General features: G+C 33.3%; 2 protein-coding genes and 1 non-coding gene across 4 annotated transcripts; 1 reads left to right on the top strand and 2 right to left on the bottom strand.

Annotated features, from left to right (window-relative positions):
* Positions 1-2,148: 2,148 nt before the first annotated feature.
* LOC120196071 lies at positions 2,149-5,332 on the top strand. 2 transcript variants are annotated; one of them, XM_039197961.1, is made up of 5 exons: positions 2,149-2,548; positions 3,851-3,901; positions 4,393-4,455; positions 4,563-4,679; positions 4,825-5,332. In XM_039197961.1, exons 1-5 carry the CDS (start codon positions 2,231-2,233, stop codon positions 5,041-5,043), a joined length of 768 nt encoding a protein of 255 aa, XP_039053892.1. In that variant the 5' UTR covers positions 2,149-2,230; the 3' UTR covers positions 5,044-5,332. The 2 variants fall into 2 exon arrangements, with proteins under 2 accessions (XP_039053892.1, XP_039053893.1); XM_039197962.1 differs by lacking the exon at positions 4,393-4,455.
* Positions 5,333-5,689: 357 nt separating this feature from the next.
* On the bottom strand, positions 5,690-7,922 carry LOC120196070 (putative pentatricopeptide repeat-containing protein At3g15930). The gene is given in 2 exon segments (XM_039197960.1): positions 5,690-7,180; positions 7,182-7,922. Coding segments are annotated over 2 exon segments (2,151 nt in total). The 5' UTR covers positions 7,842-7,922.
* A 59-nt stretch (positions 7,923-7,981) lies between these two features.
* Positions 7,982-8,072, bottom strand: LOC120196134. Its single transcript, XR_005523138.1, has one exon. It is a non-coding gene; the product is annotated as a small nucleolar RNA snoR114 (small nucleolar RNA).
* Positions 8,073-16,733: the final 8,661 nt, after the last annotated feature.

The raw sequence follows: 16,733 nt of genomic DNA, 5'->3' as shown, positions 1-16,733 counted from the left end.
GTTAACGTAAATGTTAACATGATGGGCCATTAGGGTTTGCAATTTGGGCCTATCTTGTAATCTGTATAAATAAAAAAATAATAGCATTAATAATATTATTAATAATAAAATAAATAAAAACAATTATAACCCGGACAAAAACGTGTGTTTACAACAGTTACATGCCACGTCAAATAATACTAACGAGGACTTTACTGAAAATAAATTTTAAGTTCAATTGTATTACAAGTTTTAAAAATTGGGTGATTAAAATGTAATCATCTTAAACAATCGGTGACAATTTATGTAGTTTACTCTTTTTTGTCATAGCAGTACACTGTACACTAAATTGAAGCACTTGCAATAGTTTCTTGCAACTTCAACCGGAGGGTGATGATCTATCTCACTGTCCTTCCAGGAACACGCTAGAAAATTTTCAACTTTATTCTTCTTGCGATTAATTTAATGCACGCAAACAAATTTTCCATCCACGCCCCAGTAGTGTTAGTATCAATTCCACTAGTGAAGAAGCTATGATGGAGCTGATTTTTTCAGTCAGGATTCCTGAGTTTCAATTTCGACCTTTCTAAATCCCAACCTCCAAGCATGACTTAGAGCTTCATGGATTGCCCATAGTTCAGATTCTAGTATCGAACAAGTCCCCAAACTCTGGGAGAAGCCAAACATCTAACTTCACACAGTCTATGCATATAATAGATTTGAAACAACATAATAATTTTAAAATATAACTTCTAAAATTTTAAAAATTATATATTATTTTCAACAACTTTTTTGTTGTTACTACAAGATTTCAAAAAACATCCATTGATTTTAAATTATAAATATTAACTTTTAACGCAATCTTCATAAATAAATAAAATCCTCTTTTTCTTTTTTATAAAATGATAAGTGTAATTTATTATGTTTAATAATTACATTTTTAATCTGTTATCTAATTTATCTAATTACTTTTTTATATTTTTGTAATCATATAAAAGCAACATAACAATATTCAAAATTTTAGAGGACTTTATGCTTTGACTTTTAATCCTTTCGACCTTTCAAGGCCTAACTCCCAACCAATCCGAACATCACGTGACCTCGAACCTACACAGATTTCTCCACGCGTCATACTAGCCATCCAATAAATGTAGCTAGTTAAAATTAAAAATTTCCCATCAGTCCTTGTATTTTAATAAATTTTGCGATTTCATCATATACTTAGAAAAGCTAGGGTAAACTACATTAACGGCCACTAAATTTTAGAGTATTTCATTTTGATCACCAAACTTTTAAAATACATGGATTCTACTATTGACATTTGGGGCTCGTAAAGTTTAAGATTTTAATTTCGTTTATAATTTGAAGAGATTAAAAGACGTTTGGATGAGTTTTAAGAAATAGAGGAAATTAAATGATCTTTTCATCAGGATAGGCCATTTAACGATGATAAAAAGATGACTGCTAACTACCGATTTGAATAAAGAAGCTAAGCATTTTTTAATATCATGTTAGTTTTTTCTTTACGACATCTAATAATTGTGACAACAATGAAAACAAATAAAAAGTTTAACTATTATAATATAAATTTTAAAAGTTTAGTGACCATCCATATAATTTACCTAAAATAAAATTCACCTAATCTCCCTGTTTATAAATTATAATCCAAAACTCATTGAGTTCTATAAAATAGAATGTTATTCTCTCTAAAGGACCTGAGTTCGAGTTGCTATGTCTGAAGGATATATGTGCGATGTCAATAAGTTAAGAAAATTATGAGCATATACTATCTTATAGTCGCTCCAAACTATTTAAAATAAATAAATCTCAATCCAAATTGATATTTTCTATCAAAATTTGGTAAAGTTACTATGTTTGTTATTTGTTTCATGACTAACAATAAAATTAAAATTTTAAGAAGTATAGGGACTTAAATTACTAAATTATAGTATAGGGCTAAACGGACAATTCAAATATAGAACAAAATTTGATTTAAGAAATTAACCTTTAATTTTGAACTTGTTAAATACAAGTATTATAAATAAATATTTCCAAAGCACAGGGACTGATAGAATATTTTGTCCCAATCATAAAACCACTCCGCATGACTTTAAAACCAAGCATCTGTCCTATTCTTCTTTTGGTATAAATTATAAATACATGTTTTCTGTTCCTCGTTACCATTTTCTTTCTTTTTATTCCTTGCTTTAATCTTCCATTTTTTTCTCGGAAAACTCAACGAAGTTGGAGTATGAGTGAAGATGAATGGGTCACTCAAGCTTTGACTGATTCCACGTTGGCGGCAAAGGTCTTACTCAGTCTTTTCCAACCGGTGTCTCCACCGTCGCGGTCAGGCAACGCCACGTTCAAAGCTTTACAACTCGAGTGGAGAGTCCGTCAACGCCGGTCCAAGCAATCTCTTAAGAAGAAAGCCGAGCCGACTCGTGCCAGCCCCAACACGCCGCTTTCTTGGAGCGGTGGCGTATCTTTTAGTGGAAGCGGTAGTTGTGACGGCTACGAGGAGTCTAGCCGTCCTCCTTTGAAGCCGGTTGACAACTCTAGATCTAAGGTTCGCGTCTTTTTCTTGTTCTTTTTCTTTTTCTTTTTGTTAGGACTCAGTGAGTCGTGTTGTTGACTCTGGTTTCAAGTTCGGTAGTTTCTCTTGCTGTCGCCGTGTCGTATTTTCAGTGAGTCTATATTCAGGGCTTCAGCGTAATTTGACCTCAGATCGAGCATCGTTTCCGGTAACCGGATAGATTTTTCCCCTGCGTTGACCGAAATACCCTTTTCTTTTATTCTTCGATGATGAATCCCGGTGACTTCCATTCAACGCATAGATTCATTTTTTTTGGTCTTTTCATCATCCTCGCAATGATACTCGTGTCGTCCACTTGTCGAAAAGTCTAAAAAAACCCTTTTATCCGTATTTTTCGACAATTTTAAATCGAATTGAATCAAACCTTTTTAATATTTTATAAAATTTAGTTTTCTCTTTTTATCGAGTTGAGTATCCGATATTGATAAATTAAAATGACGAAATTGTCTTTGAGTAATAGTCAAACCAATGGGAATTTCCAAGGGGTAACATGGTGAAAAAGAAAGATATAATCGGCCTGAATTATCGGGGTGGCGTATCATCGTGGCAAAATAGGTTGTTTTGCGTGTGGTTTAGGGTTAGTGGCTTTCAGCCTTGTATGTACTTCAAAAAATGCGTTCTGTTTGAGTGAGGGTAATTATCCAATGTGGTAGCGACCACAGAATTTTCTCTTTGATCTGACGTGTCATTCACTGGGTACGCATGACAGTGTTTTTGCTTCTTTTGATTGGGCAGTGATTGTGGGGGTGACAGGCTGTAGTTGGAGAAAAAAAGTATGCCCCTTGGTGGTAGTGGCAAATGGCATACAAAGTGGAGACAATATAAAATTAGGTGGAAACTCACTATGTGGGGACCACTTTTGCCACCAAATTTAAGGCATAAGCCAGACATTTTGTTTGCTGGTTGGTTATTAGTTGGCTCTACCAAATCCTGAAATTATCTCTCTACCTCTGGTTATATTTATCGAACTATTAAAAAATGATTATTATAATAATTTTTTATTAATTAAATAATAATTTTGTCATATTCTGATACAAAAAAAAATTTATGATTAGCTTATAAATTTAATAACTAAAATGATCTTTTGAATATATTTCAACGGGGTTTAATTACTTTAAGTCATTGTGATTTAGGTTAGGATTGAAATTTTAAAATTAAAAGAATAGAAAAAGTAAAATGATCAAATCAAAACATACTTGGGTGGCTGATGACAAAATTTGACCTAAATATTATTGACTTGTTTATATTCCCTTTACTCTTGTTTTTTTTATTCAGGTTGAGACGACAAACGAGATAACTCCTCCCAAGCGGTTTAGAAGGAAAAAGGTGACCTCTTTCAACAATTTTGACCTAATACTAATGTTTACTTTTTTTTTTATTTGGTCTAAGGTTTCGAGATTTACATTTGGTCTTGATCACGATGATGTCAGGAATTTTATATTAAAATTAAATAAGTATATTTTTAAGAGGATCAAAAATGTAATTTTCACGACTCGACCAAGATATTGCAAAGGATTAAGTTAATTTTTTAATTTTTTTAAAAGGGTTAACCATGGATCTCTGAACTTCCTTTTTATTCATTTTAGCCCACAGATTTCGATTTTCACCTTTTTTTAATCCTTTTGTTGACACAGCATACTCTAAGTGTACTACTTGACATAATCTTGGAGTACCAGGTCATCAAAAGGAGTAAAAAGGAAAATTTTATCATGTTCGAGAACTAATGTGGACAAAAATGTTTAGGAACCAAGTTGAGAGAAGTTGCCAAATTTAGAGACTAAACTATTCTCTTGGATTTGTAATTTTTTTTTTGGCAGACACTAGCTGAACTTAAGGAGGACATAAGTTCACACTTAAAGGAAAACAAAAGTTTGAAGAATGTACGTTCTTTAACTTCTTATGCAAGTGTTCTCTGCCGCCTTTATATATCTCAATACTTGTATTTGGAACATCTCTTTCTTATTTTGAAATGTTTTCCATTGAACAGGAACTGGAAATGGTGAAGCTCAAATTCCAGAATGTCAGAACCGAAAACGAAACGTTGAACAGAAAGCTCGAATTCGAGAAAGCGAGAGCCTCAAATGAAAGCTCCAAGAGAATGAAGGTGAAAGAGTTTTCTCCTACTTTTGGGACATTTATGAGTGTGTTGTTTTCTGTTAAGCCTTCATATGTTACATGATATGAAGCAAAGCTCTCTGCATGTGGCTTCCAAGTACTGATTCTCACTCTCGTTTCTCTCTACTCGACAGTTCGATTATCACTCGCATCTGCATCCGAACGATGCAATATCAGAGGTACACCAACAAAGAGAAGCAACTTGTCATGCAAGCATAGCGTGCAACGAAGACAAACCGCCTATGCCTAATCGACGTTCCGAAGGATGGAATATGGGAATGGCAAGCCGCAACGAAACGTCCTTTGAGCTGCCGGATCTCAATCTTCCTGTAGAGGATGGTTCGGGTTTTTGAAGTTTGTGGATGGAAAATAAGTGAACATCGTTATCTGATCAACAATTCTTTTTGCCCACAAAGTTAAGTGGTAGCTAAAGCATTAACATAATAGTCGTAATGGTTGTAAGTAGTAAAAGTTAATTAATTAATTGTTTAGATTAAAGAATAGAATGGATAATTCTTTGTATTTGCCGGTTTCAACTTTTATCTTAAATTCTTTTGGGGCTAACACTTGAGGAATTGTTTTTAACTGATAATTAATTAATTAATTGCAATTATTGTTTAGATTACTGCATCTATACGATTTTATAACAATTATTTATACGATTGTATTATCCTGAATAATTTTCAAGAGTTGTGACTGTGGCTACAAGGCCAGATCAGAAACATCCAGTACCTTGCCACGCAACGGCTTCCTATATACATCAGTCATGATCATCATCCGGGATTTAAATTGCATCTATGGTCTTGTTCTCGTTCGTATTGCTTTTATTATGATTGTGACAATAGTATGTGTTACTATGGTTATTACGGATATCATGGTTGTGCAATAACAGTTTCGGACGTTACTTTTACTGTTATATAACAGTCGTTATTCCACTGGTGGACGGTTTTATAAATCCCTGAACACGACTAATGTAATTGAGGAAGTCTAATTCAACTCTCACCAATAATCTTTACATGAACTTGAGCCAAGCTGGAAATGATGGAACCGAGTTTGGTCTCGAATGATCACTTCTCTATCGTACAACTTCGACCCTAGTTTCGCCACGATGTGAAAATCTACACACATTCTAAGGTTCTTCACTATCCTTAAGGTAACCCCAGGTTCCGAGCTAACAAGCCCGAAGGCTAATGCTAGCTTTTCGTTGTGCCTGTACAATGTGCTCTCCTTATCCTCCTCCCCCATGTCAAGGAAAACCTCGGAAGTGTCCGGAGAATACCCAGCAAGTTTTAAGTCCCTTGTCATGCTATCTAACTTCAAGAAAATTTCTCTTGACTGAGGATGTGAACGGTCACCGGCAACAAATTCGTGAACAACTCCATTCATCTCAATCAAACTGCAGCCTGGGGTCTTCTTGATTCCTCTTTGCATCATTGACTCCCTTAGTTCATGCAGATTATCCCATCTTTTGCAAGATGCATATATATTGCACAATAGAACATAAACAGCCCCATTTCGGGGTTCTAATTCGAGAATCTGTTTAGCCATCATTTTGGAAATTCCAACGTCTTTATGAACTCTACAAGCACCAAGAAGAGCTCCCCAAACAACTGTATTTGGTTCCATTGGCATATTCTTTATAACCTCGCAAGCTTCTCGCAAATGTCCCGCTCGACCTAGAAGATCAACCATACACCCGTAGTGCATTACATTGGGTTCAATCTCATGTTCGGTAGTCATGCTAGCAAAGAACTTCCGTCCTTCATGTACCATGCCGGCATGACTACAGGCACAAAGAACACCAATGTAAGTTATCTCATCTGGTTTTATAGAAGCTCTTAGCATTTCATAGAACATACCAAGAGCTTCTTCACCATAGCCATTAATAACAAGGCCAACAATCATGGCTGTCCATGCAAATTTGTCCTTTCGTGGCATGTTGGAGAATACTCTTTGCGCTTTTACGACACTACCGCATTTGGAATAAATGTCAATCAAAGCATTTCCCAGAAAGACATCATTCTTGACCTTGTTTCTGTCAATATAGATCTCGATCCATTCTCCTATCTGTAATGCCCCGAGATGAGCACAAGCTGTGAGAATATTCACAATAGTGTACTCATCCGGCCGTATATTCGATGATTGGATCTGTCGGAACAATACCAAAGCCCCTTTAAAACAATTCACTCTAATATATCCGTCGATCATTGCAGTCCATGAAACATTATATCTTTCGGGCATTTGATCGAAATAACTTCTTGCCAAATCGATGCCTCCCTTGTTTATAAACCCTGAAGCCATTGTAGTCCATGAAATCACATCCCTTGTTTTCATCCTATCGAAAATCGCAACCGCTACATCCATTTCTCCACAAGCTGCATACATATCCATCAAAGCATTATCCAAAATCAACCTACGTTCTATCTCGCATCTTTCAATATAGTTGTGAATCCGCTTGCCGGCCTCCAAATCTCTCAATTTAGAACATGCCGGACAGCAACGAAACCAAAGTAACCGAAGAAGGAACCACTCCATTCTTCTCCATCTCGTCAAAAAGCTTACATGTTTCATCGTATCGCTTCATTCGATTATATCCGGTTATAATCACATTCCAAGTAATCGCGTCGGTTTTACGACTAATATCGAAAAGCCGACGTGCCATTTCCCTTTGACCACACAATGAATACATGTGGATCAAAGCATTTTGCACAAAGACAATAGAACATAGCCCGAAATTCACCACATGACAATGCAACTGTTTCCCGCATGAAAACCCAACATTCCTGTGGAAACCCTTGAGAAGGAAAGGGAAGGTGTAATTATCAGGCTTAACATTCTGTCTCAGCATGTTTAGATACACTGAAATCCCATGTTTTGGAGAATCAATCCTAGAGTAGCCTTTGATCATTGTGTTCCAAAGGAAGACGCTTTTCAATTCAGGAATTTGGTCGAACAATTTGAGTGCATGGTCCATGTCGCCGGCTTTGTTCAAATAGCAAAATGAAATAGCTTAGTTGTGGAAGACAGGTGCTTTTGCTAGGCCTAATGTTATTGTTCGGCATGGGATTTGTTTGAGTTGGTCCATGGATTTGCAGGTCTCTACAATAGAGAAGGGTGGGTGAAGATGATGGGTAAAGCGGGTAGAAGCCATTCAAGATTGAATCCTTGGGAAACTATTTGGAGTGGTTTAGGAAAATGGGAGATATTGAAATTGGCATTAGAATTGTTTTATTTGCTTTGCATGAAAGATGAAACCATAACGCCAAAGAACTGAAAATGAAAAAAGAGAAGAAGCTCTGAAGCGCCGATAATCGTCTAGAAGATATCAGACGGTTGTGAAGAACCCTATTCCTTCAACAGAACGCAGTCATCGTCATCGCTTCTTTGATGGGCTAGCCGGGAATCGAAGCCGGGTCCATACCGTGACAGGGTAGTATTCTACCACTAGTGCTTCTTTGAAGCAATTTGTTGAGGTAGATTATTTTTCGTTCTCTTTAAATTTGAAATGAGGAAAATATATATTTAATTTAAATTTGCACCAAATCAGATTTAAAGCTTATAATTTTTTGATTAATTTGAAGTAAATACAAGTTAGTATATATTCAAAGACTCTCAACTATTTGACAATTAACACTCGTACTCTCTGCATACGTCGTGCTCGAACATGATATCTCAAAGAATAACAATCTCTCAACCTTTAAAGTCACTTGATTTACGTCAATCTTATAATTTAAATTAACAACACAATGATTAATACGATACGATGCAAGTTCTCCCTCATAAGTGAAATCGATACGTTTGTGTTCCAGATCGTATTAAGGTGACCCGAGGGAATGAGACTTCAAATTAGAATTAGAATTTTGTTTGAAATGGTGCATAAGTGGTAGTCTAGGGGATAAAATATAGGTAAAATATACAAATGAACATTAATATTCGAGTAAGTTTTCGTTTTTTCCATTGAAGTTTTAAAAATAATAAATTAATGAGTAATTTTATCTATTTGTAATAAATTAATCACTAGCCGTTAACAACGTTACTGAGAGTAATAGAAATATGATGTGGCGCATTAAACCGATGATTTGGCATCATTTTACCACACAAGACAACCACATAAAAAGGGGTTTGACTCCCCCAAAACTTTTAACTGGTAACCTCCAACAGCTCTGCCTAATATCTTCTTCATTCTCAAACTCCCACCGTGTTATAAAATGCAAATAACACAGAAAATGGTTTTGAGATAAACCTTTGCCCATTAATTGATACCTCCACCACCCCCTAGTTTGTAGCCGTTGACTTCGTTATCGTTAAATTCTAGTCAGTCACCGTTCATCCGTTACCCATCATCATCCCTCTCGGTCTCTCTCACTCTGTGTTAATGAATTGCTAATGCAATTACTAATTTCTCACTATTAGCCCTCAAGCTCTTAACCTTACTCTGTCTATATCATGGAATACAAATTTCACCTCATGAATTAAGCCTAATTCTTGTCCTTTAACACGTCATGAGTTTTCTCTATATCGGGTGAGTATCGTCACCGCCATAAAAAAAAGTGGACCACCTTGTCAACCTCCACCTAACAACGCCCTGCCTATGAGATCTTTAGCTTCTGCAAGCATCCATCTCGACCAAGAACATCAACCATGCAGGCTATTCCGGCAGTAAACCTTCACTACCTTGTTTTTTTATCGGGATTGATGAATTTTATTTGACTTAAGTTTAGTTTTGATGGTGAGCTCAAAGAGACAGCTATTTAAGAATGAGTCCAATAGAAGCTGGCCTTATTATGCTATTTCTTCTGTCCTTTTGTTTTTGGTGCATTCTTCTTCTTCTTCTTCACGTTGGGGTTAGCTTGTCTTCCGGAAGGAATCTAATGTTTGTTATTAAAAGCCTAGCACATCAAATTTAACTCTCCTAAAATAAAATTGTATTCTACTCTTGTGTAACCCACTCTTTCACAAAGTGCTATGCGGAAGTTACATAGTTTACTGTGCAGTTTTTAAAATTTCTTTGTTTCATGGCAGCGGTAGTGGTCTTCCATGTCATTTTTTATTTTTTTATCGGATTTTCAATAATAATTTTCCTTGGCTTTTTTTCTAGTAAAGGTATCATGGCTACCAGTGTTTTAGATTCTCGTTGCAGATTTTTGTTATTGGTATTCTTCTTGGTCTTTTGTTTTTCACTGAATACATGATTGATTGCTTTCCCGATGCTCGGTTCCTCTGTTCGTTTGTACAAGACGGTTCGTTTGCTAACGTATATATGTGTCGGATGTGATTACTGTTAAGGGGAGATCACTTTTTCCGTTGGCAATTTTGGTTCTTCTTCAAGTTTCTCTCCTCCATGTTTTGAGCATCAAAGTCGTTGGTGTGTGTCAGTTTCGTTGCTCCACTTATTAATTGTTTTGTTTATCAGACTACAAGACGGTTCGTTGGCTAACGTATATATGTGTCGAATGTGATTACTGTTAAGGGGAGATCACTTTTTCCGTTGGCAATTTTGGTTCTTCTTCAAGTTTCTCTCCTCCATGTTTTGAGCATCAAAGTCGTTGGTGTGTTCGGTTTCGTTGCTCCACTTATTAATTGTTTTGTTTATCAGACTATCACTAAGCGATCATTGTTATATTTTAATTTCGATAGTTTTGAATGTATTTGTTTAGTCTTTGATACGACTTTCGATAAATGAAATATATTGGTTATTTTCAACAACAAAAAAACTCTCCTAATCCTACCATTTTCCTTATTATTTAGAATACTTAATTTCTATAAATAATATATATTCAAAGAACAATGAAAGTGGCGTTGGTAAAAGAGATGTACTAGTACGTTGAAGTTGGCGTTGTGGGGCGTGCAGGGAGAGAGGGCTATCGGTGCCGCTGTGATTGTTTCACACGGCCATGCATCTTTGCCCAGCTCTTTAAAGAATATCATATTTTATAATGAAAACTTTTATCATGTGATAAAAGTTCAGTGTTAGTTAAATTGAAAGGTGAGGGAAGCTCAGGTGAGTTATAGAATGAGGATAGTGGTGATATATCAAAGGGTGATGAGGCAATTGGTGTTTTGGGTTTGGGGTTTCAGCGAGGGTTCGATTTGGTGTTTGAGGGAGAGGTGTTGAGGGATAGTCGATAGTGTGAGGGTCCTTTTTCTATGTCGATGAAGTGTTAACTTTTGTTGTTGTTGTTCATCTCCTTTTTATCTTGTGTTTTTGTATTTTATAATTAGGTGGGAGCTTGACAGCCAATGAGAAAGATATCGGACAAAGCCAATGAAGAAGATATTAGGCAGAGTTCGTCTAGTGTCGAAGGTTATCTGTCAAAAGTTTTGGAGAGTCAAACCCCCTTTATGTGGTTGTCTAGTGTGACAAATTGATGTTAAATCATCGGTTTAACACGCCACAGATTTTCGTTCTTTCAATAACAACTATTAATGATCAGTGATCAATTTATTACAAATAGTTAATGTTAGTATCCGATGTAACACCGTTAAGCCATATATGTACCTAAATACAAGTAAAAAATGTCACATAACATTTACAAACATACTATAGTGAAAATCAATACAAATTTAAATTTTTAAAACTTATCCAATTTAATCCTTCTAATAGAATAATATAATCATGTAAAATCATAGTATAATATTTAAACATCCAAATCAGTATCAGTTTCAGAAATCAACTAGACAGTTCTATACTATTTCCTATCATAAAGTAAACTGCCTAATAATTGTCTAATTTAAAAAATTTCTTTATTTTAATAAAATATAACTAAATCTAAAACACAAAACTTAAATTCGTATTTATAACCATAATAACATATCTTAGACTTTTCTTATTCTTCTATATGCCATCTAGAAAATTTAAAATAGTAGAATGTATCACTGATACTTGTAACTTTTCTTTATTGATTAATGGCCGCTCAACTCCTTACTTCACTTGCTCTTCTTAATATATACACTTACTGAGGCACTTTGTGAGGCATTATAAACAAACTAAGGTGATATCAAATATAAAACAACTTAATAATATTATATCAATTTAAAACATTAAACTTGAATTCAAATAAAATCATTAAATATTCAAACCGACTTATTCAAGTTGCTTTTCCCAATCAGAAACCTTAAAATCATCTCAAGATTTTGTCAAAACCATGATAATCAATATCAAACATAATAATTATGTCATATTCTTTTTCTCATTTCAGTTCTATAACCAATACTTTTACACTTCAGAATTCATTTTTAGATTCAAAATTGATTTCCAAACTCATAATTTACTTTCATATTTGTATCTTTACTTTAGATTCATAGCCCAATGCATATTTATGAAAATTCAAAGTACATGAGTCAGATGAGTGTACACAATAAGCGCTTCATGGTGTTGTCATCAGAATCAGAATATGCACTCCAAGTGCTATACCAAATGTACCAGATCAAAATCAGAATAACTCCACCTCATAACATGTCAATTGTACCTACGACTCTCAATGCAACATACAATAGGCTTTCAGATCATATCATATTCATTTAATAATCATTATTCCCAAATCAGATTCATTTTTAATTCATCATCATAAAAACATAACTTGAGCAGTTCATGCCTTAAATCATCCATAAAATCTTCACATAAGCATTTAGGAAATATTCTATCATTAAAAAAATAGTTCTTCATAATCATTTCGTAAAATCATTCGGATATCGTTTCAAAAAATATCATATAAAATATATTAGGTAATTCACACCAAAAAATCATTCATAAACTTTTATATAAGCATTATGGAAATATTACATAATTTCATACTCTAACAGTTTGCACTACCTTCAAAAAAATATTATTATGTATTAATATACACACTAAAAAATTATTCCAATTAGACAACTGAAAACTAGACTCAAATACAAATCTAACCATATAAGACAGTTCTTCTATTTCAATTTGTACAATTTATAGTGAATTTCCAAAGCTGACTTATAGAAATTGTTTTTTAGCAGAATTTGCTGCTATGTTTTCTTGCCTATCATTGATTAAAAATTTATATCTTTTCGGATACTCCAAGAAATCAGTAGTCGTTTGTTTTAAATGAAACTAGACTAATATAAGAATTAAACGGTATAAAAATAATCTTCTAATCATTTTTTTAGAATTTATGATGATTTTCTAAACTTACTGTTCAGCTCACAAATCTATGTAGATTTCACTAATTTGCATCCCTGGCTTATTTATTAATTCTATTAGCTTACCAAATGAACATATATGCATGAATAACAAAAATTTCATAACATTTAGGAGTCACTTCTTATCATAGCAACTTCGTCACTGGCTCATCGCAAGTCAATGTTTGCACGATAACATAAATACGAATCAAATATGCACTCACTTGGTGTCCTTAACTTGTAAACCTTCCTTAGTAATGCAAATTCATCCTTAAGCTTCTCCTTAGCCTTCTCCTTAGCTTTAATATTGCTTGATCTTGATTTCAAACATAATCTAAATGGACACCATTTACAAAACATATATATATTTTAAATCACATGTTAGAATCTTATTAACATAGACACACAATAGAAAAATAAATTCTTAAAATTCTTTTGGTAGTCATTCGATATTAATTCCTTGTTACAACATAAATGTTGATCTTAAAGCTTCAAATTAACCTTTCAAGTCCCTTTTTATCCATATTCATCACTAAGGCACACAATATTTTCAAACTTCACATTTTGACCACTAATTATGAATTCTTTTTGAATTCATTTCAACTTTTCCAATTAATTCGTAATGTTCTTCACCATTATGATCACTTCAAATTAATTACTAAAATTTCCAGCATATAATTCCAGCAAAATACCTCAACATTTACACCATTTTCACTCAAGTCACTAATTTTCCCATATTTGTAATTTAGTCCTCAAACTTCACCAATTTTCCAAAATGATTCAAATTTACATTCAAACATCAAATTCAACATTCTAAATTTCAGTTCCAGCATAGTACATCATCTTTTTAACATTTTCATATTAATCCTTTAACTATTCATAATTTTTGAATAAGTCCCTACACTTTCACAATATTATAAAATTGTCCCAAAAACTTTCTAAAACTTGTAGAATCCTTCCTACATTATTTCCAGCCCTTGTATCATTTTCCCATAATTTTTCTCACCTCAAAACACCATGGTCGAATTTTATAGGGTAGGATTTTCATGGTTTCCAACTTGTTTCAAGCATGGATTCAACCTCTAAACAATATTTCAAAGCTTCTTCAATCAAACCCCTAATACAATTTATCCAAAGAACAAATTCTTCAAAACCCTAGGTTTAGGCCGAACATGATTAAGCTTGATTTTAAGTGCTTTAATCATCACACATTCTTTAGAAATAATCTATAACATCAAAAACATAATGATCTTCCATCAAATCTTCAAAATCAAACATGTCTTCATAAACCCTACTCTCCAATCTCATCATATAAGCATGATTTTCATGTAATTTTAGACCAAATGATAGAGAATTTCAAGAGGATTAATTCTCTCTTTAATAGTTAAATCCAAAAATCAATCAAAAAATCCTAAAAATAAAAATAAAAATTTCTCCTTACCTAGCTATGGGGTGCACGACTTGAGCAAGAATAAGGGCTGAAAATTCTTGATTTCTCTTTATAATTAACATATACGCTTGTCTTAATTTAATATAAATGAATTTAAAATTCATTTAATTAGAAATTACCATTTTAACCTTACTAAAATATGATAATTTCCACTTTGCCATTGCTATAACATCATCCACGACACCGTCTTATCTATATCATCTTCAAAGTCAAAGATGAACAAATAAAAATCCACTTTCCACCTTTGCCCTTCCAAATTTTCAAAAATTACAATTTAGTCACTAAGTTTTCCAATTTCGGCTAAATATGGAAAATCGACTTCAATTCCACTGATCCACATTAAATTTCACTGTTCTAAAATTTTTAAATAATATTTCAAACCTTTATCTATCATCCTTCAAATTTTCGTGAAATTTCGATTCGATCTGATTATCTAACTCTATACTGAACTTTACTACCTTATAGCTTTTAATACAAATCATGTAATGAAATTATGATTACCACAAAAAAGTCATTCTTGGAGATCATCTATTCATTTATGGAATAAATTTTTCAGGAAATTTTTCTATTTGATCTATGAACTTTTCTATACTTTATACTTTGGCCACTAAACTTTCAAATTTTACATTTTGGTCACTAACCAAAATTTGGGATATTACACCCAATTTGTTACAAACCGATAATGTTTGTGACCAATTTGTTACTTTTAAAACTTCAGTGAGAAAAATAAAAACTTACTCAAACATTAAAGATCATTTGTGTAATTTACCCGTAAAATATTAGATGGAGTACAACTGATAGATTTGATAAGTATAAAAATTTGGGGATGGATTGTGACGCACTACCTATATGGAAATAGGAACCAACGATATGCTAAGATAGATGAGTGTCGTGATAAATTTAATAGAGATTTAATAGAATTCACAAGTCAAATTTGATAAGTCAAACATAAAAGTAAGACAAACTAAATTTATATTTCACTAAGAAAATTGATAAGTTCAACTTTTACAAAATAAAATTTGATGATCCCTTTATAGACTTACATAAGATAGGTAAAATGATGGATAAATTTAATTAATTTGGGTGCATTTCTAAGGCTTAGACGTCTAATGCATAAATGATTAGGTGAAGGATCGCTTTTGATGCTTTAATGAACTTGATAGATGAATGAATGAACTTACATACATATTATCCATTCATGTATTTGGGACTTCAATGGATGTTCTTAGACTTCAAATCTACATTTTTGATCGCATATATATGTAGGAGATGAATGGTTGTTGTAGCCATGCATTTGAAGAGGTGAATGTGTGAATTTAAGACTTGTCTAAGAGTCTCCAAGCTTGTATATATAAATAACCAATTGAATTCTTTAAACCCCTTGCTATAAACTTCCCTATGACATACATCGTTCATGTCAAGTGCGTAGGCTCTTGCATTCATAAATCAAGTAAAAAAAATGAAGGAAAGCACCAACCATGAGTGGATTGTCAACATTTTTCGTAATGAAATTTCAGTCTACGTTGTCTTCAATAAAATTATCATATCTCAAGTTTTCGATAAGGGATTGATGTGATTCGGAATGCATTAGAAAGCTAAGAAATAAAATAATAAGTTGCAAGAGAGTTAAAGACCTAGATATGTTCCGATCTTACCCAAAAATAGAGGACAAGCTGACTGATATTTTTAATCTTAAAATGAGAGCTTCAAACATGAATAATTGTTGTCCAAACTTGACATAGTGCACTTAAACACATAGGAATGTCATTCAAGCTCCCAAGTTCTTCATACACATGTACATGTTTGCTTTAATGTTTGGACCGACCAGTCAAATCAAGATGTCATGTTCATGAATGAATATAATGAACACCGAACCTTCAAATGTGTAACTTTTATAAAATTATAACATAATGTAAATATTTGACTAACAAGAATTCCCTCCAAATCATTGTGACATCTTCAATGGTGGATGCTCTTCTTTAGGGTCGAAGTAAGACCTCACATATTTGTAGTTGCTACAAACATAATTAATCAGGACTTTCAGATACTTTAGTTTGTTGCAAATATCTTGGATTAATCTAATACGAGCTTTTTTAGGCTTCTTGGACATAAGAATCTTGCCACCATCAAACAATCTACCGAAAACTATTGAGAACCTCTCAATACACAGTCGTGCTCGTATCAAGAAAACTACCAAAAACTTGAAATGATACGAACTTAAAAAATTAATTAAAAAAATTAACTTCATTCCACCCGATCCGGTATAATGTTAATTTTCACATATTTTTGTCAAAAAAATTCAATATTTTTTTATTTGGGGATTAAATTAATTAAATTAAAATTAAGACCAAACCAATATAATATAGAAGTAATGAATACTAAATATGTAATTATACCATCAGGTCAACACCTCTGTCAACAGCAGCTAGCTAGATTGATTGTCAT

This window comes from Hibiscus syriacus, unplaced genomic scaffold (assembly GCF_006381635.1).
Source record: "Hibiscus syriacus cultivar Baekdansim isolate YM2019G1 unplaced genomic scaffold, ASM638163v2 tig00117026_pilon, whole genome shotgun sequence".
In the NCBI taxonomy this organism is placed as follows: Eukaryota; Viridiplantae; Streptophyta; class Magnoliopsida; order Malvales; family Malvaceae; genus Hibiscus; species Hibiscus syriacus.
Note: the sequence above shows the minus strand (reverse complement) of the source record. Positions and strands in the feature narration are given on the sequence as shown.

Coding starts and splice junctions, on each gene's coding strand:
- LOC120196071 (XM_039197961.1), top strand. CDS start 2,231: ATGAGTGAAGATGAATGGGTCACTCAAGCTTTGACTGATTCCACGTTG. Junction 4,456..4,562: donor AAAACAAAAGTTTGAAGAAT/GTACGTTCTTTA, acceptor TCCATTGAACAG/GAACTGGAAATGGTGAAGCT. Junction 4,680..4,824: donor AAAGCTCCAAGAGAATGAAG/GTGAAAGAGTTT, acceptor TCTACTCGACAG/TTCGATTATCACTCGCATCT.